The sequence below is a fragment of the Papilio machaon genome, chromosome 27 (assembly GCF_912999745.1).
Source record: "Papilio machaon chromosome 27, ilPapMach1.1, whole genome shotgun sequence".
Classification (NCBI taxonomy): domain Eukaryota; kingdom Metazoa; phylum Arthropoda; class Insecta; order Lepidoptera; family Papilionidae; genus Papilio; species Papilio machaon.
In genome coordinates, this window is record NC_060012.1 from 4129005 (window position 1) to 4155113 (window position 26109).

Sequence of the window (26109 nt, forward strand, 5' to 3'; positions counted from 1 at the left end):
AGTATGTAAGGATTAGCTCGTTGATTCATCGAATAGTATAAAGGTAATTTCATACTGTTATTTGCTTGATTTACTAGAATTTTGCAGGACAGAAACTAAATACAACCGTTATATTGGAACGAAGTTCCTTATCGCGCGTTGTGAAAGGGGGCTAGACGGAAGAAATTCTTACGAAAATTTGTCACGACACTTTTTGCTATAGTAAGTATGTTAACGACGAATGAGCGCTACTTCACCATGGCAACGACGTGACAATATATAACGAAAATTCATAGAAATAAAATGTACTTCTTGTGAAGAATTAAGTTTTTTATTCATAGAATAAACATTGGTTCCTTCACTAATTAATTAAGGTGGCAAACGATCAAGCGGCTACTTGAATTTGCCGAAATTGCGAAACGAAAGCTGACAATAGACATCCGAAATTGTAGTTGCGTTGCCTACCCTTAATCGACAGAGGAGGGGATTCACAGAAAGAGGATCCTTCCTTTGCGGTCCCTCCTCCGTAAAATTCACTTCTCTTTCCCATCATTTCCTAAAAAGAAACGGTTGGGAAAATTTGAATCTAAGAACTAACTGTAATCTGAACGGCTCGACTAACTTTGAAAATAGAGTTGGAGGTACAATCGTAGTATAGTAACTATAATTATATAAGATTCTTTGTCTTAAAATATAAAATGACAGCGAAAACATATATTTTGTTTTCTTGTACTTGTACAAAGCATACTTTACTCATTGTGAACATAGCGTTGTAACATGATTTAGTAAAATTCGAGGAAATTAAAACGTGTACGACAAAACTAGATTTTAATTAGGCTATGCGTAATGTTTTTATGACTTTGCGTTGAAGTTGAAGGTGATAAAGATGTAAAGTCGTTGTTTACCTTTATCACTGTTTTTCTTCTGTATTATGTATTTCAAATAATAATATGCAATTGTTTCACTATGATCTGTCAAAAATTGCAAGAAAAAAACTTTAAATTCAACCAAAAAACAACTAGGTAAATATATTTTTTTTAATTAAATCTTTATTTAAAAAATAATTTTTTGATAAAGTTGGTAAGCTGTCTGTAAAGACTACCAACTTTTTAATGTGAGACCTATGACGTCACAATATGGCGGCGGCTTTTGCACTTACTTCAAACCATGTGCGTCGCTGATAATCTGGACTTACAGAGGCAGCAAGCAATTGTTTTTACAACGTTTTGTTAATTTTTTTTACAACTTTATAAAAAGACCAATGACTTATTGTTATTCCAGTGGTTAGAAATTACGTGTATTTCTTAATAAATATGACCTACGTACATTTTATTTCTGATCTAAATTAAAATTATAAAGAGAATTGAAACAATGGGTCAAACCTAAATGTGGTTATATTTTACTATGAAGCTATTGTTCAATTTTAAAACAGTCATAAGAAAATTAGTCATATGGTAAAACCAGATCTTATTTTCCTCTTAAGTATTTGATTTTTAAAAAAAGTAAATTAAAGGCTGAAATTTTTATGACGCATTTTTATAATGTCACTAGTTCTTTTCCGCCTTTGCCGTGGAATTGAAAAAAAAACTTAATTTGTAGCCTATATATTATATTCCATAGTATGTTTTACATTTATATCAAATTTCAGTGAGGTACGTTTAGGCGTTCTGGAGATACCTGGTAATAGACATCCATCCATCCATGTATCCATCTTAATTTCCGCATTTATAATATTAGTAAGATCTATACAGTTAATAAAATTGTAGTGTCTGTAAGTTATATCGAAAATAAAATCGTATTTCGTGTGCGTGACGTATTTACTTTACCTACAACGAAAAACCAATTGAAATTTTTGTGTATCTGTCAGTCAGCTAGCTGCATTTGTTTCGGGTAATTTCCGAAAGGGCTGCACCAATTTTGGCGGTACTTTTACTGGAAGGTTGATACATGCGGGCATATTATGGTTACTTTTTGTTATTTCGCGCTTACGAAGTCGCGGGCGAGCGTTAGTATTAAAGATAAAGTAAACTTTAAACTTATTTTAATTGATTTTGTGGAATGTTTTTCTTTGATACTGGGAAGATTTAAATATCACTGCCTACTGATGAGTTCATATTAAAGTTTATATTACACAGAGATATTCGAATTTGTAAATCAATTATAGAGCTGACTTTCGTTACATCCAAACACTTTAAAACGTTTACTGCCACTAAGTAAGTTTATTAAAGTGAACATGGAGAGGGAATCGATGGCACAGAAAGGTTTGAAACGTTTGTGTCATAGATTAAATGTGGTACTAAATGACATGTTATTATGTTCTTAGAAACGTCATCGCCATCTTTAAATAATATGCAATACTGCGGTTGCATATGTATTATATTTTATTTTATTTATTACATAGTTGACTCAATGCTTTGGTTGAATTGTATTTATAAAGAATTATTTATTATCTGTTGTGGTGACTAACATTATGTTTATGGTACTCGAATCTTTATTAATAGTTCTTTTTTTGTAATTTGTCATCTCTCATTTAGATATATCAGTTAATCTTACTAATTATATAAATGCGAATGTTTAGATGGATGTATATTTGTTTGAAGGTATCTCCGAAACAGCTCAACGGATCTTGATGTTTGGCATAGATGTAGAATTTACTCTGAAAGAACACAGAGGCTTATTAAGGTCGACGGTCGAATGGGTGACATCTAGTGACATAATAATATGGATCGGTTTCATGTACAGTCAAATAATCTATTCCCATTTCTATTCCCATTTACAATGGAACTTATGGAGTACTTAGAGACCTTTAAATGTATTAGTCCATCCATATAATGTTATTGTTATTGAAAGTTAAAATTATTATTAACTTCGCACAAACATTGTTTAAAATTTAAAAAATTGTACTATAATTCTCTTTTTTTGTTATTTAGTTTAGTTACCCTACCACCTAAGTGCATATGTTGTGAGAGCAAAGGGGCCTGCTGAAAACCAGCTCAGGGAGGGCCGATGTCGTCCCTGTATCAGCTGAGCTGGCTACCATTTGCCATGTTTTTAATCTTTTTGTTTTAATATTAGTTCATAAGTCTCTTTTGTGTGGCAATAAACGATTATTCTATTCTATTAGTATAAGAAATGTACTAAGCGACAGTGAACATAAACATACTTTGAGTAAGTGTTCATTAATGGAGAATTAAAGTTAGATGTAGAGTTGGGGAAACCATAACCCCTACTAACTAGAGCTTATTTTACAATTAATATTTATATTTTGGGCTACATATTGATAATGCGATCAGAAATGTAGGAACAATGTTTTAACAAACAATAGTCTATTAAAGCTGCTTGCAGCGCTGCAGCGCTACAGATCGTGCTCGATACCAATGCCCTTTGACATTTAAGAGACAGGACTTGTAAAGCGCGCCCATTCCGTCGAATAAACACGAATAATCTGTTTTAAATTTGCTTGTTTGTGTGCTCGTTTTGTGTAAGTGTAAATTGAGTCAGTTGCGGCATGATATACATGTAATATCTGGTTGTTATTTTTACTTCATCGACCGTGAAATGGCAGAATTTATTGCTCTTTGCCTAGTATTTTTCTCTATGGTCAAAGCTGCACGTTGCCCGCTGCCCGATCATAATTCCCTGACTTTCTATTAGTGATGTGACTTTATCAAATTTTTTAAAGATGATTTGAATATTTAATAGTTTGTTGTCCATTTCTTTAGATTTAACTGATTCTAGGAATGTCAAAAGGTATCTAAAAACCCGATTAATCGTTTAATCGTCGTTGCAAATTTAATTTGCAGTGCTCAAGTTTTCAATTCAAGCAATCGTATGTAAAAACGAGCAAAAAAGAAAATGAATTATGTGAAAAAATAGTGTTGTAATTTTTTTTTTGAAATATCGATAAAAATTAAATATCGATAATTTCATTGCTGATTAAGAAGTTGAAGGTACATCACTAGTGCGCCTGCGATCGGTTGTCCCATGATGTGGGCCATCGTGACTTACCGCTAGCTAACCACCAACATGCTTATTCAATGTCCATTATACGACAGACTTACATTTTTACTATTTTAAGGATTTATTCCTCAACGTGGGTTTACACTGTCCATACATGCATACAAAAAAATCTCAGTTTTATCAAACAGAATGAAATAAATACCTTCAAGTCCTTGCATCATTATGAGCTCACTGTACGTCCCCACTGAGGGGCTCGGAGCCTACCCTAAGTTAGGGGTGACTAGGTCATAGTCAACCACACTGGCCCAGTGCGAGTTGACTACACATACATAATTGAATTTCTTCTCAGATATGTGCAGCATCACGATGTTTTCTATCACCGTAAGAATGTCGGATAAATATACATATGTGAATCGAAAAAAACACATTGGTAGATGGCGGGATTTGAACCCAGTACCTGCAGATTGTAAGTCAAGTGCTTAACCCTTGAGCCACCGACGCTCAAATGCTTACATTACACTATTAAAAAAATAACCGATATCATGTTATCTTTATAGCAGTTGTCTTGTTTACTATCTTATTAAGAAAATGCTAGACCTAGATCTTATAAGATTGAACGAAAAAGCGGAAAATAATAAAAAAACTGTCTTTTTAAATAAAAGCAAAGGAGAAGTTCATCGAATGTATTAAATCTTACAAATAGGAGCAAGATTGACAGAAATGGCGGTAGATAGATCTGGAAGAGGAAATTCTGGTGTTCATATAAAGTGGGATAAGTACAGTATGATTACATCAGTCCAGACAAACAGTTTACGTAATTTATATATATACGTGGATGATTTCAATAGCAATAAAGTTCGCCCTTGGAGATGAATGAGTCATACATATTACGAGCTTTATATGTTTGAGTCACTAGGGTGGAATAAATTACGTATAATATTTAACCTATATACACATCTATTCTAGGTCATGAATTAATCGCTTTTACTGAATAATAGGAATTAAGATTGAGGCTCTGTACTTAATAGAGAGTGATAGAGCAATTTGAATTCCTTTCTTTGTAGTCTATTATGCATTTATGTGTGGAGTGATGACAGTTATGTAAACATAAGATAATACAGAGATAAGAAATCAAGCAGATATATCATCAACTAGCTTTTACCCGCGACTCCGTCCGCGCGGAATAAAAAATAGAAAACGGGGTAAAAATTATCCTATGTCCGTTTCCTGGTTCTAAGCTACCTGCCCACCAATTTTCAGTCAAATCGATTCAGCCGTTCTTGAGTTATAAATAGTGTAACTAACACGACTTTCTTTTATATATATAGACTAGCTTTTACCCGCGACTCCGTCCGCGCGGAATAAAAAATAGAAAACGGGGTAAAAATTATCCTATGTCCTTTTCCTGGCTCTAAGCTACCTGCCCACCAATTTTCAGTCAAATCGATTCAGCTGTTCTTGAGTTATAAATAGTGTAACTAACACGACTTTCTTTTATATATATAGATAGATGAGAGAGAAATACTGACTTATCCATTTAACCAGTAAATAATAAACAAGTAAAGATAACTATCAATGTTAGGTTAGAGATAATTGACAATTTTTTAATATTTTTGGGTACCTGTAAGGTAGGTATGGATCTTTTCAAATAACTTATCGGTCCAAGGTTATTGGCGAGCTGTGCCGTGCTCTCTACATCTATGCGCCTATATATGTTTGCCAGCGACTCGTGCAATGTTAAAAGCCTTTAAGATATCTGAAAACTATTGTAAACAAACAAATTTTTAGTATATACGTATGTATCCTTTCCATTTCTTGTGATTATTTTTGTTTTTAATTTCGGACGACACGACAGTCCGCCATTTATCGTGCACACCACTTTGATGGGAAATTTCTCAATGGAGCGATTCTAGAGGAATTTCCTGCGACGCACTACCACGTTGTGGAACAGTCTGTTCCCAGAGGTATTTCCAAACCAGTACGACTAATCCTTCAAGAAGCGAGTGTATCTTTTTCTCAAAGGCCGGCAACGCATCTGCGGTTCCACTAGTGTTGCGCATGTCCATGTCGATAATCACCGTTGTATTCCCTAATGCGTTTGCCCCCTTCACTTAAACAAATATAATTGCAGTAATTTAAACCAAAAATACTTCATTGGCTAATTGTTGGTCGTGTTTTTTTTAAGTCAAAGAGGCCTTTATGAAGCCAAAATTGAGTGATGTAAAATGTAGCCTACTAACCGTGGTTTTCTGAGACCGAAATATACGTTTAAAACATATTTTTATCTAGATTTTGTCAAAGAAAATGACAGGGATGACGGTATATTTTATACAGAGATTTTGGTCTAGGAAATCAACAGTAAATTGACTCACCTATAAGTGCTGAAATAGTTAAATGTTCTTATTTATATATACAAAACAGTTATCCTCTATATTTAAAGTCATGAAACTTTACTAAGATGTATGATAAAACAAACAAGGAGAAAAGACAATAAAATCTATTAATCTCTGGAGCTGTGAAATCACCTAGAAGATATATTCAACTTTATATTAGACTTTACACCCTGGAATTAAAGTTAAAAATACTATGGACAGTATAATTTAGCTTTAAGCTCTAGTTCACTAAATGTGTATGTGTGTGTTTGGAATAGAATTACGTGTGTGTTATGGGATAATGTTCCAGGCTAGTGATGTTCCATGGTGTATAGGAACTCGATATTTAATGTTTTAAATATATTTTTTATGCACGTATTTATAAATCTCAGCAATGATAAATAGCCTATTTGCTCATATTAGTAATAAAAAGATATTGGAAAAATGTGATTGCTTCAATAAATAAGACACAACAAATGGCAACATTCGGAAAGTGAAATTAAAGTCATTGTTCTGGTAAATAATGAAAATTTTAAAATAAAAAATAAAAATCGTTTAATTGAGACCAATTATAAGTCCATATATTGTTAGTAGAGTAGTACTAATAAGTAAAATTTAAATTTAAACTGACAAAATTATTAAAACATTTAATTCAAAAATCAGCGTTGATTTGAGGCACTAGGCACATGGACATGTGTATGAAACCAGTGTCTCAAAACAGCACATTCGGGTTTATTACCTATAACCAAAACAAACAAAATTTAAATTTACCAACTCAATGACTTTACTGGTAGTCTACGTTATTCAGCTCTTCTAATAGATTAAAATAATATGTAATATAAATAGTAGTGCTTACAGAAAATTATCACTGCGTAATAATGGCGTACGTAGGTAACGAAATAAATTGAATTCAAGTAATTGAATCATAAATTGAAAACTTGAACAAATTAGATTAGGTAGCAGTTAAAGAAAACAATGGAAAATATTAGAATCTACAATAGATAAATAGTTCGATAACATTAACCTATCGACATGATGTCCTTCACTACAAACACACACTAAAGAAAGATGGCAGAGCTTGTTCTGAAAGCGAAGCGCTCGAAAAGTCGCCTCAGTAAGAGTTTCCGAGCGCGACGGAACAGTCGCGACATACGACCGCTCGGTACGTGCCAAACGCACCAACTATTTTTACTTTTTTTTATTACACAAATGCGTTCCGTTTAAAAACATGCCGCGTTTATATTTAATCTGTATTTTTTTAAATTTAATGGCATAGATATTTGTGTTTCTTTTTTTTTTAATTTTGCTTTCGCGCTCTTTTAAAAAGTCACGTGTTGTGTTTTAATTTATTTTTTATTTTGTGCTTGTGGAAGTTTTATTTTTTCAATAAAGTGTCAAAGGATTATTTTTAATAGAGCTTGGGTGCATTCTGTGTCGGCGTGAGATGCCTATTAATAAGATTTTATGCTATGACCACTTTTTTGTTTTGTGTCTGAGCGGGTTTGTTGCGAAAACTTAAAATAGCTCCGCGGTGCGGTAAGGAATTTATTTTAGACAAGACAAGATGCATTCGAGTTGGAAAAGTCGGAGCAAACTAAATATTCATAACGCTACACCGCATTTAATATTCTATATTTCATCTAATATTTCAAAATAAAATATAAAACTATTTCTTGAAGATTTAAACCTTTGTAAAGGTCCTGAGGCCAAAGGTCTTAGGTAGTTGATGGGTTGGCTCTCTCTTTTGAGTTCTTTACCCTACAATTAATCATTTACGTTAAAAAGTTGTTAAACTTTGGATTTTTGGTATAGTTTTTAAAAAAAATCATGTTACGGGTAAGCTAAGAGTTGAATTTAAGATTTTTTATATAGATACTGACTTTTTACAGTTTTTTTTTTATGACAACGTTTAAAAGCCTTCATTTGATTTTTAAAAAAATCCATATAATTTAAAATTGCATTGTCATTTAGATTGCTTAGTTAATTGAAAAACATTTTATATGTTTAATTTGCTTGATTTAATTACAATTACAAATGTCCGTTGAAACAAATAAAAATAGGTCAAATTTTATAGCAAAAACTGTGTAAATATTTACTAAAACCTTTTGAAGACGCACAGGTAAAATATGTTCTATTAAATATTTTATTACAAAATTTTACATACGTTACATATTACGAGTAAATATTTTTTGTTACATCGTAATACATGTACAATCATAATTATCGTGGGCCGCAATCTTTAGGTACGATAACGCCTAGCTGTCATTAGGTACAAGGTTGGTTCGCAATTTCATGCGCTATAATCTGTGGAAGATTACACGATTTATTTTTTGTCTGTGCAAAGTTATGCCGGGAATAATAACAGGAATGTATAGACGAGAGGTTATTTTTCAAAAATCATCGATGCTAAAAAAATGTATTTTTTTAATTTATTCTTTTAAAATATAATTTAAATTATTAATCAATAACTGGAAGCTTTCATTTAAGTATTTTTTTAAATCGTGAAAGTATTAATAATAAATTGTTTTTTTGTTGAATTCTCTTTGTAAAGTCTATTTATTTATTCGCCGTGGATCCGTGACTTATTTTACTTTCAAATTAGGATCCAGAGCCGTACATTATAAAGGAATTTGTATCCAGTTACTTCTAGTTACTAGTATCGATGCTATCATTGAATTTTAAAAGACGGGACTTGTCAAGCGCGCATCTAAGTCAAATAATAACGAATAATAAGTTTTTAACTTTCTTGTGTTCTTATGTTGTGTAATAATTTAGATAGTATGCGTTTAGAGACGCTTCAATTTTATGTAAATCAGCATGCATATTTGTGATTGTCATCTTTACCTTACTAAAAGTGCCAGAATTGATAAAGTACAATGGCGGATCTTTGTCCCTTTCTTAGTAGTCAAAGTTACTATACACTCGCATGTGACGATTTCACGTGTGTTTTTGACTGGAATATTAAACAGGCGACTGTCAAATTTTCTATATGACAATGTTGCTTTGGAATTTTTGAAGATGACGTCATCATACCTTTCAATCCTGTTGCTACTGTCGGCTATATTAAATGTCTGCAAAGAAATGAAAGGAGTATGGTGTTTCTTTTTTCATTATTTTTTGATGTCCTTAAAATAAAAAATAAATAAATCATGATCACATTCTAAATTTAAATATGTGGTAATTTTTTTTTACTTTTCAAGGTCAATGCGTACGTGATGTAAAAATTATATCTCTTAGCAATATTCCGCTGTGTGATATGTCATAATCTATTTATTTGTGCCGGATTATTATATTACAATTATTAAAATTGATATTTGATCATCATGATGATATCCAATATTTAAAACAGATAAGAAACCGACTTCAATTCACTTCCGTAACATAAATTATTTATTAAGACTTACGGTCATCACTTTCCTTTTATAAAACACATCCTGCCCTTTTTCCTTAAGAGGGTTGGTGCATATGTACAACGTAATCTGCCAATCATGTCTTTCAACCGTCACATCTGAATTCACTCCCATCTTACGCATATAAAAATCAATAAATTAAAGCAACAGATAAATAAGACAATCCGTACGATCACGTTGCCTTTGCCTTTTACGTCATATTGAAATTAAAAATTTAGAAACACGGCGCGGAAACGTGAAAATGTTATGCATTTTGTTGATGGTAATCGAATGCATATTTGCAAATTGCTAATGCGCTATTAGCATATCGATAACCGGTTTGCATAACTGTTGTAACCTTGACTTTGAGTTGCATAAGTTTTTATAATCTGTGAGCCATAGAGAACAGAAGAGGTGAGTTAGATGAAAGCAATTATTTAAATGTTTCTTCATAAATAAGTCGTGTAGTAACAAATTATGCAATTATTTACCTTTTTCAAACACATTTAACTTTAATAATCCAGTTATTTTAATATAGTCTCGTTAATATGATCGATTTATTATTTGTTCAGATTTCTGTGCTAGAAATTTTTATTTATATTTTAGTGTCCTGATCACTAAATTATATTGTTAACGAAGAAATTTTTGTTGTATGTTTTTTTTTTATTCCATGTTTAAACCCGTAGTATTTTTAGTCTCGTGGAATACTAACGTGAATACATATTTTATTTTGTTATTATTTAATTTGCGTATAAAGGTACGTAATTAGGTAATCTCTTTATAAAAACAGCTGAGCTATTAACAAAGCAGGACGTTATTGAATTGACCTTCGAGTCGATAAAACTTTATTGCCGTATTTGCATTTGTATGGATAACGAAGTGATGTTATCGACAAGTGATTAAACTCAATGTATAATAGGATACGACTATGTATATAGACAATTCCAGAATGACCATAATATGTAGTCATAGAGTCAACGGTTTTTTTTTACATGTTTTTTATTTGTACCCTGTGTTTCTTAGAGGTCTGGTTTAATAGAAAAAATACTGAAATGTATTTGAATGCTATTCAGTAATTTTTTTTAAATTAAAATAATTGTATTTAAGTCAATTATTACTATTAATTATTGTTAAAACGTAACCTGACATTTCCAATGAAATTATCCACCTAATTTGCTGTCAACTTATTACGGACGATTATGCAATGATTTAGGGCTTCCCGTACTACATAATTTGCATCACACAAGCACCCTTTATAATTTCAAGGGCGTCACCCTTCACACCTTTAATTTTTTATCATCTTGAATAATGTACCTATTGTTTAGCACCCCTGATATTTGCTTATTTCATTGTATTATATTTCAAGGTTGGCAACCACTGTCCCACGATATCATCAGCTGTCAGATGACATTTTTTTTAATAATAACGTTCCGTTCTATTACTTTTTGGAGTGGCATTGCCGAAATGTATTGTGTTACATAAAAATTACTGTTACTTAGAATTTAATATTACCAGATTATATTTTATTCTATCACAAACATATTTTCGTTTTCATTGCGTGACGTAATCAAGCTTAAAGAGTTAAAAAATTTATATATTACCTGTATACATTTGACAGATTTAATTAAAATATACATAATAAAAATTATACATTTGCCACAATTATTGTAGTATAATTACTTCAATATAAAGTGAAAGAAGTATCAATTCTTTGAGTGAGCCAAACCTAACTAATTATCTAAGAAACGAAATTACTCTGTGACATATTTTCCCGCCATACGTCTCATCCACAGATGAAATAACTAATAATAGACAATTTGATATTACATAACGCATAGAGAAGCACGTAAACATAGTTGTTATCAATACTTAGGTTATGTTGAAATAAACGATAACAGTCGTGCATCATGTATTGACATCGAACACATGTTTTGCAATAACGATGCGCAGTTGTAGATTTTAGGGATCCCTGACAATTGTCATCAACCTGTTCTTATCTCTACCGAGGGTAGATACAGTATGTACTATTCCTTGATACATCTCTGTCACTCTCTTCTCTTACTTTAATATCGCTTTGGTTTTTAATGTTTTAACTGGCCAAACTCAAAACCTATATACTACAAGACATTATTCATATTTTTTATTACTCAAAAGAGAATTTAATTCATAAAAATTTCTGGTTTTAGGTATTTTAAATCTAAAAATCGAAGTTCAGAAGATATTTTATAATTTAATTTGAACAAAAAAATAATTCTTAAGGAAAAGAGATAACTGTCGCACTCAGAATATACTAGTACTTGCGTTAAATGGTTAAGTAAAATGGCTCTTGTGTGTCTTTTTCATACTAAATCTACACTGAATTACTGAATTTCTAAATGCGTAATATTTATTTTCATTGAATTATTCTGTATTTTAGTGTCCGTTGTTATTTGGACTGAAATAAACTTGACGTAACAATGTATTTAAAATATTGTTATACGGAATCCAACAAAACAATATTATATGATAACATTTTTATCACTAAAGGTTAACCGATGCATGTTAGTTAATATTCTAATATAGTGTGTGGTATACGGGCATATATCTATTTAGTTATAACACATGTAATTTACTAGAAAAATCGACTTTTTTTGGACGATATGAAAATGAAATCTCTACAGAGATTCTGGAACATTACTACCAATTTAATATATATGATACGTCGTATATTTTCTTTTAGTTTATTATTATTAAATTGATTTTAATTTATTAATATCTGTTAAGTGTGTTATTACTAGCTGTCGCCCATGACTGTCCGCGCGGAATTAAAAACACTTGCTAAGTAGCTGATGTGTCCGTTCAGACTATGTTCTATAATAATGCCAAAATTTATTTAGATCCATTGAGTCGTTCTGAAGATACCTTCTAACAAACATCCTTCCAAACAAGATCAATTTACTAACATTTTCCCAACGTAGTGATAGCAATCAAAATTGCCTTAAACTAGTTGATTCATAGTTCTTTGATAAGACAGTATTATACTTATGTCTTGCTACTGTATACCTTTCACTTGAATGGTTAACCAGACGTGTCATAATGCAAACTACAGTGTTCCTGAACCGGTTTCTTATCTCGCAATATTTAGCGACGCGAAGCACTACTTAATAGGTATTATCTGTAACGGCTGAGGTGAATAGACGGTTCAAATAGGGTTGCCATGTAAACCGGTGAAATTCAATGTCACGGAAAAACACCTTCTTAGTAGGTTTTCGTATAACTTTAAACCGATATATAAAAAAAGAGTTGACCTTACCTTTGTTTTTCTTAAACATTATTTATTTTAATACATAAACATTTTGTGACTTTAATTTACATATTTTTAAAGCGATGACATATAGAACAACACCAATTTAATTGTAGTATATAAATACTCTATGGTTATTTTTATACCTGGCAACAATATTACAAAAACCGGTATCGTAATGTGGTAGCAACCCTATCAACAGGTGGGCTATTTTTGTCGCGCTTCGTGTAATAGGCTTACTGATTCATTAAATGTGCATACGTTTATACCGGTTTTGGTGTAACCCATGCTTAGAACTCGAATGCACGTCGATCAGTCTTATAAAATGACTGTAACATCATATTAAAACGGCGGGAAAATTGCCTATCAGATTATTATAAAATTCGAATTATGTTTAAAGTATCAAGTTTTAATAGTTTTAGTTAGATGCATTCTATTTTTTATGAACTTAGAGCATTACCATTAAAAATTTCATGTTTCAAATAAATTTTAGCTTAAACATACGTCAACTCTTTTATAACGTGATTCTAACACTCGGCGCGGATTTTTGACAAATCATGGTTATTGAAACATTAGGCGTAGGCTTGCGAAATGTGTTCTTTATTAATAAACTAGCTTTTACCCGCGACTCCGTCCGCGCGGAATAAAAAAAAATGCACACAAGATAAAAAAGTTCCTATGTCCGTCTCCTAGTTCTAAGCTAGCCCCTATTATTTTTCAGCTAAATCAGTTCGACCTATCTCGAGTTATAAATAGTGTAACTAACACGACTTTCTTTTATATATATAGATGAAGTACTTATACCGAAAGTATTGTGTTGATGCAAATTTATAGTGAAACATATAACTACGTTGACGTCAATAATATCAATCAGCGGCAGTTAAAGTGTTAAAACACGTGTTAAGCTAAACAGTGTCTAACTGTATTTTTTTGGAGTAATACAGTTAGTGTTTTTTTATGCTGTAAACTATGACAATTATAATTTTTGTTAAATCGTATATTATACGAGAGTATTTAAGATTAAAAAATGCGTTGTACGATAATCTAATATATAAAATTCTCGTGTCACAATGTTCGTTCCCGTACTCCTTCGAAACGGCTTGACCGATTCTCATGAAATTTTGTGAGCATATTGAGTAGGTCTGAGAATCGGCCAACATCTATTTTTCATACCCCTGTTAAGTTTTTCTAACTGCGCGCAGACAGAGTTGCGGGCGACAGCTAGTCTTATATATAAAATTCTCGTGTCACAATGTTAGTTATTATACTCCTCCGCAACGGCTTGACCGATTTTTATGAAATTTTATATTTATATTCAATAGATCTGAGAATCGGCTACTATCTATTTTTCATACCGCTATTAAGTTTTTTTAACTGCGCGCGGACGGAGTCGCGGGCGACAGTTAGTTACAATATAATAATAGAATAAGCCTTTAATCAGATTATCAGATTAGTACTGTTTTGAATATTTAGAAATAGATTGGATACATTATAGTTATTGGTTGTGCATTTAACTTACCGGTTTTTCTCTCTTGAGATTTATGACTCAGTTTCCATGACATTTTATATAATGTTAAATGTCTTAAAACAATTCAGACAATAAAAAAAAAGTCTCAAAATGGCGGGAAATTATAATTATGGTACTGGCCGGAAAAAAAGAAATTTCGACGCGACGACAATTTTAATTGTTCGATTAAAATGCGCGGTTAAATCGTGAAAGGTAACTTTAAATTCAGGTACATCCCTTGATTCGTCATAATTGTTTTACAGTTTCTTCTTTTGGTGATGTCTGATGTTTTAAAATGAAACGAGTTTTATCTGTTACTTTTAAGGGTAGTGTTGAAATTGCCGTATTTAAAATATCTCATTTTGGCATATGTCACGACCTTTGTTTTTTTTTTACTTTCTTGGACTTAAGGCAAAAGCAACTTTATTATCTAGATGTATTGTTTTTTTTAAAGATTATAAATTGAAGTTGCCATGAAATATAATTTATTCTTTTTTTTGTGATAGCCAGTGGATAAATGAAGGTCTTTATTTAAAATATCTCTACTTATTATTCTCCACGTTGTTTACGAATTATTTATCAGTTTTTTAGGTTTAAGTTCAATAACCCTTAATACTAATAAATATATCCCAACAATCATAATTCCCACGCCGAAACAAATTTCGAATCGATTTACACGTCTATGTCGTTCAATATCGATTTTCAATCGATCCAAAATGTCGTTCGTGACTGAATCTTTTTATAGCGATTGATCATCAGTACCGGTAAATTGTTAAAATAAAAACAAAATATGGAACTTGTTTGTGCCCACAATTTGTCTCTGGCGACAGTTGTGATTTTGCACAATTTTAGACTCAATCCTATCGTGTTAGGGTTAATTTTTGCATGTTCAATTTCGTACTATTTCTTCCAGTAAGAGCGGGTTATGGTAATTTCGTTCGGTCAGTGAATGAGGCCTGTGCACTTCGGACTTTCTTTCGGATGTATTAAAAAAGACGTTCTTTATGTACTTTCGGAACATGTTATTTATTAGCCCTTTGATCCCTTTGGTATCAAATATTGAGTGTTATTTGAAAGTGTACGTTTTGAAATGATTCCTATGCGTTCAATTCTAACGGTACATTGACGTATTTGCTTTTCTAGAACAATCTTTAAACTGAAGAAAAGTTACAAAGAGATTGATGAATGAATACTCACGTATAATTCATTCTATTAAATAAAATAAAATTAATCTTAGTAATATTATAAATGCGAATGTATCTCCAGAACGACTCAACGGATACCGATGTAATTTGGCATAGATGTAGAACATAGTCTGGAAGAACACATAGGCTACTAATTAAGTTTTTTTTTATAATTGATTCGGCACGGACGGAGTCGTGTGCGACAGTTAGTACTAAATAAAGCGATGAGACGGTTACAGAATGTCTACTGAACAAAAGACTGATGCTTACCTCAGTCTACCTTTATATTTGTAGATGAAGTAAGGATCAGTTGTTCTACTGTCGATAGCATCAAAATCAGCCACAAAAATTGTACAAAACGCTTATCATACTTGAGCTAGCGTAGTTTGAATGACGCAAAACCGATAACTTATCGATTTTGTATCGCAGGTAACATTGTTATATACGGCAGGAATAACAAACCTTTAAGTATAAATGCCATATTTTTATTAAAAAAAAGTATATAATAAGGAGGTTTTAGACATGCTATTAAATAATCTTGACTGTGTGATTAATGGATGCACTCCTTAACGGAATCACTTGCGTTCTCTCCTCATAAAATACCTGATTTATACTAAAATATATATAACCAAAAATATTATGCCATTGGTTTGTTATCCCTGTTATTCGGTTACATCGAAGTCAGTAATAATTGTAGTGTTGGTTTGTGGTAATTTTAGTTTAAGTTATTAGTTACGGTACAGATTTATTGGTAATATAGATTACATAAATTGATAATGATAAGATTTACCGTCAAGAAAATTTCCAAGGAGGTTTTACCAAACTGAAGATTCACCAAATTTTTGTTGCGATACACTTCACAGTGGATTTCGAAAGAATATCGAAAGATTTCCTTAAAAGTCATGCTTTGTATTATTTTTGAATAAACATATATAATATATCAACTAAGATTTTAATAAATATTACTTTAACGAGCAAAACATATCGTAAGGCAAAATGTAACCAAAAAGTATATAACTACTTCGTAGTAACAAAAATCGCACACCGAACCGTACACAAGTAAACGTCAAAATGTAGCTTTTTAAAATTAGAAAAGCAAAGGTACACAACTAATTTCTGCCACTCGTAATCTTATATAGGTATATATAAAAGAAAGTCGTGTTAGTTACACTATTTATAACTTAAGAACGGCTGAATCGATTTGATGAAAATTGGTGGGCAGGTAGTTTAGAACCAGGAAACGGACATAGGATAATTTTTACCCCGTTTTCTATTTTTTATTCCGCGCGGACGGAGTCGCGGGTAAAAGCTAGTTTGATATAAAAATCAATAACGACTATAGTAACAATACTCTGCTAATTTCATCTTTTTTTGGGATCTTTGATGATTGGATTTATTGCTGGGGTTCTTTGTGAGCCAATAGACTTACGATGGGGGAATTTTGTAAGGATCGTTAATTTTAATACAAAACTGCATTCAAGACGATATATTTTTATAGCTTTGCGACTCAAGATTATTTTTATTTATAAGAGAATAGTGCAAGAAAATATCGATTAGTTTTTTATAGCCTGAGTACATTTTTATAACCTCAAATTAAAAAGGTTTCATAGTTATATAAAAATATGAATGGAATTTGGAACCGGTTGGTATAAATAAATATTTATATAGATTCAAGTTGTACGCAAACCTGTTTAACTCTAGTTCAAGAATTAAAATCAAAACAAACAACGAATTTAAAGTTACAACGTTAATTAAATTGGCAGAGTAACTGTATTACAATTTAAATCAAGTATGCAAAACTGTGTTAAAATATGCAACATGAAAGCGAAAGTTCAGTTTTTTTATAAATAAAGTTAAAAAAAAGTTTTGTTTGTCATTATTCCGAAATGTTGGCCACACATATCGAAAATTACATACCAACAGACTTGTCAATTTGGTCCACAAATATGGGTCACTAGAATTCCAAGAGATCGTCAAACGAACGTTGAACAAATATTGGTCATTTTCGCTTTCTTTAAGTAAGTAGAAAGTGATGTGTCTGGTTAGTGCGTGTACAACGTTTATGAGATTTATTAATACACTAGCAGTTGACTGCGACTTCTTCCGCGCAAATTAAACAAAAATATCTACATATTAATATAGTCCATGTCAGCTGGGGATAGGGTAGTTTCCCAACAGTGAAATATCTTTACAAATTGGCTCAGTTGTTTCCGAGTCTATTCAACAAAGAAACAATCACAGTCTTCATAATATTAGGTCCTTACATATGAAATTGGCGTTTTTCGTACTGGCCACTTTAATCACGAATTTCTCCTCTTTGGTAAGGAATTCCAGATTCAAATTTGTACAGCTATAGACTCATGTATTTGTGGTTCGATGACCGTCATTCATTTGTTTTTTTTCTTCTGTTTTTTTCTGTTTGCGTCACTCATTTTACAAAATGGAAAACTTAAAATATCGCATTATTTACGAGTACGAGTTCCGCCGTGGCACTAGTGCTGCGGAAACGACTCGAAGGCTGAATGATGTGTATGGCGGTCGTGTTGCAAAAGAAAACACAGTTCGTTTTTGGTTCCAACGTTTTCGTTCTGGAAATTTCGATCTGCAGAACAAGCCCCGTGGACGGCCTGAGACTCAAGTTGATAATGAAGAGTTGAAGGCTATTGTGGAAGCGGATCCATCGCAAACCACGTCCGAGTTAGCTGCAGGCTGCGATGTTAGTGATAAAACTGTTTTAATTCACTTGAAGCAAATTGGGAAGATTAAAAAGCTTGAAAGGTGGGTACCTCACGAATTGACTGAAGCAAACCGGCAAACGCGCGTCGACTGTTGCGTTACATTACTAAACCGGCACAATAATGAAGGTATTTTAAACCGAATCATTACCTGTGATGAAAAATGGGTTCTTTACGATAATCAGAAGCGCTCAGCGCAATGGTTGGATCCTGGCCAGCTAGCCAAATCCTGCCCCAAGCGAAAATTAACCCCAAAAAAGTTACTTGTAAGCGTTTGGTGGACTAGTGCCGGTATTGTTCATTACAGTTTTCTCAAATCTGGCCAGACTATTACGACTGATGTCTTTTGTCAGCAATTGCAAACCATGATGGAAAAGCTAGCAGCTAAACAACCTAGGCTGGTCAATCGCTCTACGCCACTGCTGCTTCACGACAACGCTAGACCACACACTGCGCAACAGACTGCTACTAAATTAGAAGAGCTTCAATTGGTAAGTCTAAGACATCCTCCGTACTCCCCGGACCTTGCTCCAACAGATTACCATTTTTTTCGAAATTTGGATAACTTCTTGCAAGGGAAAAAATTCAACTCCGATGGGGCAGTCCAAATCGCCTTCAAAGATTTTATTGATTCCCGTCCGACTGGTTTTTTTAGTAAAGGGATCAATGAACTACCTATGAGATGGCAAAAGTGCATAGAAAGTAATGGTTCATACTTTGATTAATTAAATATATTATATTAAAAAATATTCGACTTTTTGTTCCTCCCATACAAAACGCCAATTTCATATGTAAGGACCTAATATTATTATAGATATCTCCATAAAATTTTATTTAAAAATCTTATTAATGGATGGATGTTTGTTACCAAACAACTCTCTAACGGCTAAACGGATCTTAATTAAATTGGACACAAAGATACGAGTAGATTACTGGCTGGAATAGCGTATTAACAACGAACTTTATTATATTGTTCTAATAATGTTGTTATGCACCTGTTGGCTAAATTATCAGTTTTGTGTATAATTATTTTTCTTTTTTCCTTTGTAATAGTGTGATTTAACAGTGGTAGATCCCGCAACAACAATATTTGTTGGGTGCACGAATGGGTCAGGTCGACTGGTGCAATACCAAGACCACACAGAAGACAGGCGTGAAGTGGAAGCAATTCCGCGTTTCGTCTGATGAGTGTGGTACCGGAGGCCTAATTTTAATCCTCTTTCCCTTCCCACCCTTTTCTTATTAGGAAAGGATGGGAAGGGAAAGTGGATTTGGCGGAAGAGGGGATGCATAGGAAGGAGAAGGATCCTCTTTCTGTGCGTCCCCTTCTCCGTTGATTAAAGGTAGGCAACGCATCTGCATTTGTGGATGTCTATGGGCAACGGTCGTCTCGCTATTTCGGCGAATTCAGGTGGCCGTTTGCTCGTTTGCCACCTTATGATATTAAAAATAGTGTGATAATTTTAGCTGTTGTTTATACTTTTATAAATAAACAATTTTTTAATCCACGAGTACGAAGTCACGGACAAAAGTTAGTATGTTAATAAATCAATAAATTTCAATTACGAATTAATATAAAAAAATCATCTTTATTACTTACTCGTAAATGATTTGTGAATTTCTCTATAATTTGTAACAATAATCTCTTTGTTCTAAATCTTAATTAATTTCAATTACAGAGTTACTTTGATAAAATGATATAATGTCGTTATTATGAAATATAACTTGAGGTCACTGGAACGACTTTCTTGATAACCAACTCTTTGACTATGTTATTGTCAATTACCATTCATCAAATTTAGTGGGCCAATACTATCTTTAAAGTCAAAGGTAAACCTATATCTTTATTTAATTTATTTCAATTTGTTTTCGTAATATGCAAGCTTTGATTATGTTTTGTTAGGTTATGTTTATTTTTAAATCCATTCAATGACTAATTTATCGTGGGTTTCTAATATTAACATCGGTTAATACGTGTTGTTATTTCTATTTTGTCAAAGATCATGACAGGGATGAATAACGTTTTATACAGATACTAGCTTTTACCTGCGACTCCGTCCACGCGGAATAAAAAATAGAAAACGGGGTAAAAATTATCCTATGTTCGTTGCCTGGTTCTAAGCTACCTGCCCACCAATTTTTAGTCAAATCGATTCAGCCGTTCTTGAGTTATAAATAGTGTAACTAACACGACTTTTTTTAAATAGATTTTGGTCTCAGAAATCCACAGATAATAGATCACTTTTGACCTTTCTAAATTTAAACAATAAAACCTCATGTGACATAATCTTGTAACGGAGGCGGTCGTAAAATTTTATTTATTTTTTTGAAATTAGAACTGCACAATTTTTTTTACTTTTTTAATAAAATTATGATTACATACTTCATGAAATAAAAACCTTCGAACGACGCTATTTTGCGTCAGTGATTCTTTTTAAACACTAACGATGTAACAAAAAAAAATAGTAAATATTTTTTTCATAACTGAATTTAATGCACTTTTTAAAAAACTACTGAATGATAGAACGTATAAAGTCTTAATTACATTCACTTTACATGTTCCTGTAGCGTAAGAATACAATGATTCTTGTACCCAAATATATACACAATTATGATCCCATTAAGGGCCAATGCCATACTTAGTGAAGTGTAACTTGATTAGACAAAGAGTTAAGGCTTTAAGGTTACATTATATTAGGCTTGTTGCTCAACCAGCATAATTTGGACCACCATTGAACCGTATCGACCTTGGATGTTCGATAGTGTGGGATGTACCTTATTCGGTGTTGCCACGTTGATATAATACTTCGAATACATTTCGAAATTGCACTTTAGGACTGAGTACTTAAAGTTAGAAAAGAGGAAAATTACAATGTTTATTAACACATGATATTATTAAATTTTTGTAGTCAATATACAAGTTAACTATCAATAAATAAATGTCTAACAAACAAACTGTCAGTGTTTATTAAACAGATTTAGGGACAGTCGTTTCTACTTTTTTTAGAGCTTTAATTGTAATTTCACTTGTCCCGATGTTTTTTATCCGATTAAATTTGATCCACTTCCTGGTTATTGATTGAGTTGAAATTTTCCATACATGTGTAAATTGCGTGACATTGCAATATTATGTTGACATGGTGCTGTTCTGATGAAACTGGAAGGTAACCATAGTCAATGAAGCGATAACACATCGGCTTTAGGGTTTTTTTTCTTTTAATTAACAAGAACATAATAAAAGGTGTTAATAAAATGTTTCTTTTTCTTTAAATTATTGTTACACAACTACATTTTTTAGTCTTTGAATTACACACGGTTAAGAGTGTCTTACGTATACTAAACATTCGGTAAACTACGATAAGGAGAATGTTTCGCAATTCCAATATTCTTATCGAGTAGTTCTGGTTCGTTCGGGTCGTACTATCAAGTTTATTAGCTACAAGCCATATTGATATCTGAGTGAGTTTCAATGTAAGGGCTGTTAATGTGAGCTTTGCGTTTTGATTTAAATATTTGAATTCTTAATCTTTGATGTTTTGGACCACCGACAATATTATGTTGTCTTTAGAAGGTTTTTAGTCTTTGATCAAATGTCAAATATCACATTTTTCCCGCTTTTTTGTTTAAATGTGATGTTAAAAATAATACAATTTTGTTTATGTCCGTTCGATCAATTTTAATTTCATGCTTTTTATAAAATACGTTTGATCAGATTGTTAATTTTCCGGCCATTTAGTTTCCAAGGAAAAGAAATCAGTCTACTTTGTGTACTTTCCCACAGTTATTTTGGTTTAAAAATATTTACTACTAGCTTTCATCAGCGACACCGTCCGCGCGGAATTAAAAAAAAACATAATAAGTAAGCTTATGTGTTTTTCCAGACTATGATTTAGATCTATGCCAAATTTCATCGAGATCCGTTGAGTCGTTCTGGAGATACCTTCATACAAACATCCATCCATCCATTTAAGCATTAGCATTTATAATATTAGTAAGATAGTAAGATTATTTTGTCTAAAATAACCACAATTACTTTGGTGAAAAAATGAAAATTAGCTTCTTTACAAATGTCACAGTTAATTTCTCCGCCATTTTATTCCATAACCGAAAGCAATGACATCGCCGTCCATCTTGTTTTATTCGTCACACTATTAGTACAGATTCTTAAAGTCGTTACGTTACCAAAGATCAAAGGAACCACGGAAGGAAGCTGGGATAAGTCAATAAATTCTTAAGTTTATTTTTAAAACACCAGCCGTGCCATAAGTACGCATTTCCTGGTTCGATAGTTGAACTATTATAGAACTGGCACGTATGGTTTTTATTACTATAATCTATACTGACCGAATAATAGAGTTTGTTTCGCAACTTTATTAGCTTTGCTTTTTAATACAGATTATAATAAAAGCATCTATTAACAGTAAGCCATCTTTCACAGATGGTTGTACTCTCTTAGCACCGGGATGTCAAAATATTATACTCTACAAAGATACAGAAAGATCTAAAGTATGTAAGTGTTCGGACTGTGATATGTGTAAGAAGGACGTGAATTCAGTTATGTTATTCATATTCAGTAGGTCTGAGGGTCGGCTACTATCTATATTTATTTCCGCTGTTAAGTCGGAGTCGCTGGCGACAGCTAGTTTTAGTATAAAGACCGTAGTAGTATGGTATATTCATCAGTGGTAGAACAAACTTGTCAGTTTTCCTATCCAAAGACGAAGTTTAGTTAATAACTTTTGGATTGTACGGATGTTGATGAATAACGGTTTATTAACATCATGTGAACCGCTTCCTCATTTGACGGATTGAACTATAAAAATAACTGTAATAATTTTAATCGTTTAAAATTACCAATTCTATGAAATTTCTAGTTTAATTTAAGAAGTTATCAACTTTAAAAATTGGATATCGAAGTGTTATGGAAAACTCGTTGTATGTTGTTTAATTAAATTTTTAATGATTAATTTAAATGTAACTATAAAAGTGTGAATTTAATTTAAATATTACGATACGTAAATTTTATAATAACCATTTATTGATATTATTCCTAAATTAAGTTAACAATTTGTTTTAAACGAGCATTTACTTGCCTATTGCTTTTGTATTAAAACTATCTTCTAATATATAAAATTCTCGTGTCACAGTTTTCGTCACCGTACTCCTCCGAAACGGCTTGACCGATTCTCATGAAATTTTATGAGCATATTCAGTAGGTCTGAGAATCGGCCAACATCTATTTTTCATTTTTTTTTAACTGCGCGCGGACGGAGTCGCGGGCGACAGCTAGTAGTTGTATAATTTTAAATATTAGTATAACTTGATAAAAAAATTGTAATAAATCCGTTTCAGACACAAATAAACTTTTGTATTTTAATATAACAAAAAATAATGTTAGAATTATAAAACATGAAATGCACATTTAATAAAATTAAACGCACATATTTCGAGTAACGGAACGCATTTTAATTTTAACATCTGTAAATTTTTAAAATTCGAATTTGTAAAATAATATTATGACTATTTTTCTGTTGAATTATTTTAAAATTCGAATTTCTTTTTTTATTATCCCTTTTTATTAATCTTATATTGTTTTGTTTACAGATATCCGAAAGTGCCTGTTGTAAAGGGATGTGCCTTCAGTGAAAGTGTAACTCAGTGTATATTGGAATAGAGTTTAAATTTGTTGGATAAAATTCAACGAGGTTTATTGCTGTAGTGTTTTGTTCTTGTGTGAGAGATACAAAAATAGCTGCAGAGATGGAGTTGAGATGGGTTTTGTATTGCACGGTGGTCTTAGCGGTGGTATGCTTCGCACAGAATACAGGTATGCTATTTTATTATAAAGAATACACAAGAATACATATTTTATTGCGTGTTTTGGTACTATATTTTCCATCTATCGTAAAACATATTTCGTTGTACGCCTAATCGAATAAAGCAATTTTTTTATTTTATGTTTATTATTCCAGTATCGCATTATAGTGTAGTTTGAAAAATAAAATCAAGTAAATTTGCATACAGTAATGTCGTACTCAGAGACATTAAATGGTCACTAATGGCGCATCTGAGTTTTTATTTAACTTATTTTTTTTAGTTTGAGAAATCTACACTAAACGAAATTTTATTTAGACATTAAAATATTTTGAATGCAGTAGAAAATGTCATAGAAAATACAAGTTGGCGCGTTTAATATTAGCGGGAATATCCGCCATCTTTCTTTACTCTATGGTTATTCTATCTAAACAGATGCCTTATTTATCTGCATTGCGGATTTAGATTTTTGCACGATCTCCAAATTATCGAATCGTAACGAGGTCATTGACTAAATTCGCTAGTCAAATTGGTATAAAAAAGTTGGAGGCAAAAAATACGACTACGAAACAATTATCAGTTGAGTCATGTAAAATGGACTACAATTTTAATTCACTTGTATACGGTACATGTCAGAATATAAATTACTTATGTCTACAGTCAACAGAATCTGAAAAAAAGTGTCTATTGCCAACCATAGACGTACCAAAAAACTGTCGAATGTCATTTGTTTTTTCTTTTTTTACTTGGATAAATATGATGGTGTCGAGGATAAAAAGTTAGATGATGTTTTTAAGTAAAAAATCTACGAGTGGAAAACCACATAGTATAGAAGTCACTAAAAAGACCTATTATGATTATTAAAAGCAAGAGTCGTCTTATCAGGGCTGTCACAATTCGTAGAATAGTCAAACCTAAGTTTGTGCTGTAGACACCCCTGGTTACGTTCTTCAAATCTGTGTAAATACATTTAGATTGGGTAGCTGTGTACATAGACTTTAAATCCAGATTGAACTCAAGGCCAACTAAAATTACCAATAGCAAAAACAAGCATTTCAATTAGATTAGTTTTAAACTTCTTTCTGTATAGTCGAATTTATTAGAAATTGAATATTATAACAGATCTGTCTAAACAGTTTTACTTTTATAACGCTTTATTCACAGACTTATTAAAAACAGACATGTTTTTATCATGAATTTAAACATTAAAACATTCCATTATAAATCCATAGACATTGATATTGTCTGTCTATTTGAATTGAATAAGACTGTAGTAAAAATACATGCCATCAAATAAAACTACATAAACAAAATCCCTGACCTACTTATTATTTAAGCCCTTAACTAATCTGACAAATTATACCTTCTCCAACTGACCATAGATTATAATGCTAATTTTTTTTTAATTTATTCACAGTAAAGGCTTTAAAACAGATTATTTTTTTTTGGCCATGAATTAAATTTGTAACGGTGATAATTCTCTCATTTCTTTATGGCTTATTTTTTTTTTAATCAGGTTAACGAAAGTTTTATTTGTTCTGCCATCATTTTTTTTTCTAATTTGCAGATTTTAACAGTTTTTTATTCTTAAGTTATATTAAATTTAAAGACAGTTTACATCATTTTGAATTATAACTTAAGCGACTTGGTATTTTTAGAAATTCCTAGAAATAACAGTTCAGTTTATGAATGCAACATATTATGTCATCTATATATATAAAAGAAAATCGTGTTAGTTACACTATTTATAACTCAAGAACGGCTGAATCGATTTGACTGAAAATTGGTGGGCAGTTAGCTTAGAACCAGGAAACGGACATAGGATAATTTTTACCCCGTTTTCTATTTTTTATTCAGCGCGGACGGAGTCGCGGGTAAAAGCTAGT

At 31.9% G+C, this 26109-nt stretch overlaps 1 protein-coding gene across 2 annotated transcripts in view; it reads left to right on the forward strand.

Annotated features, from left to right (window-relative positions):
* Nucleotides 1–7428: 7428 nt before the first annotated feature.
* The window catches only part of LOC106709626 (protein amalgam), a 139221-nt gene continuing 120540 nt past the window's right edge, over nt 7429–26109 (forward strand). For both annotated transcript variants that reach the window (XM_045684772.1, XM_045684773.1), the window contains exons 1-2: nt 7429–7473; nt 24014–24236. In XM_045684772.1, the coding sequence (XP_045540728.1) occupies nt 24170–24236 (67 nt within the window). In that variant the 5' untranslated portion in view covers nt 7429–7473; nt 24014–24169. The remainder of the gene's footprint in view (nt 7474–24013; nt 24237–26109) is intronic.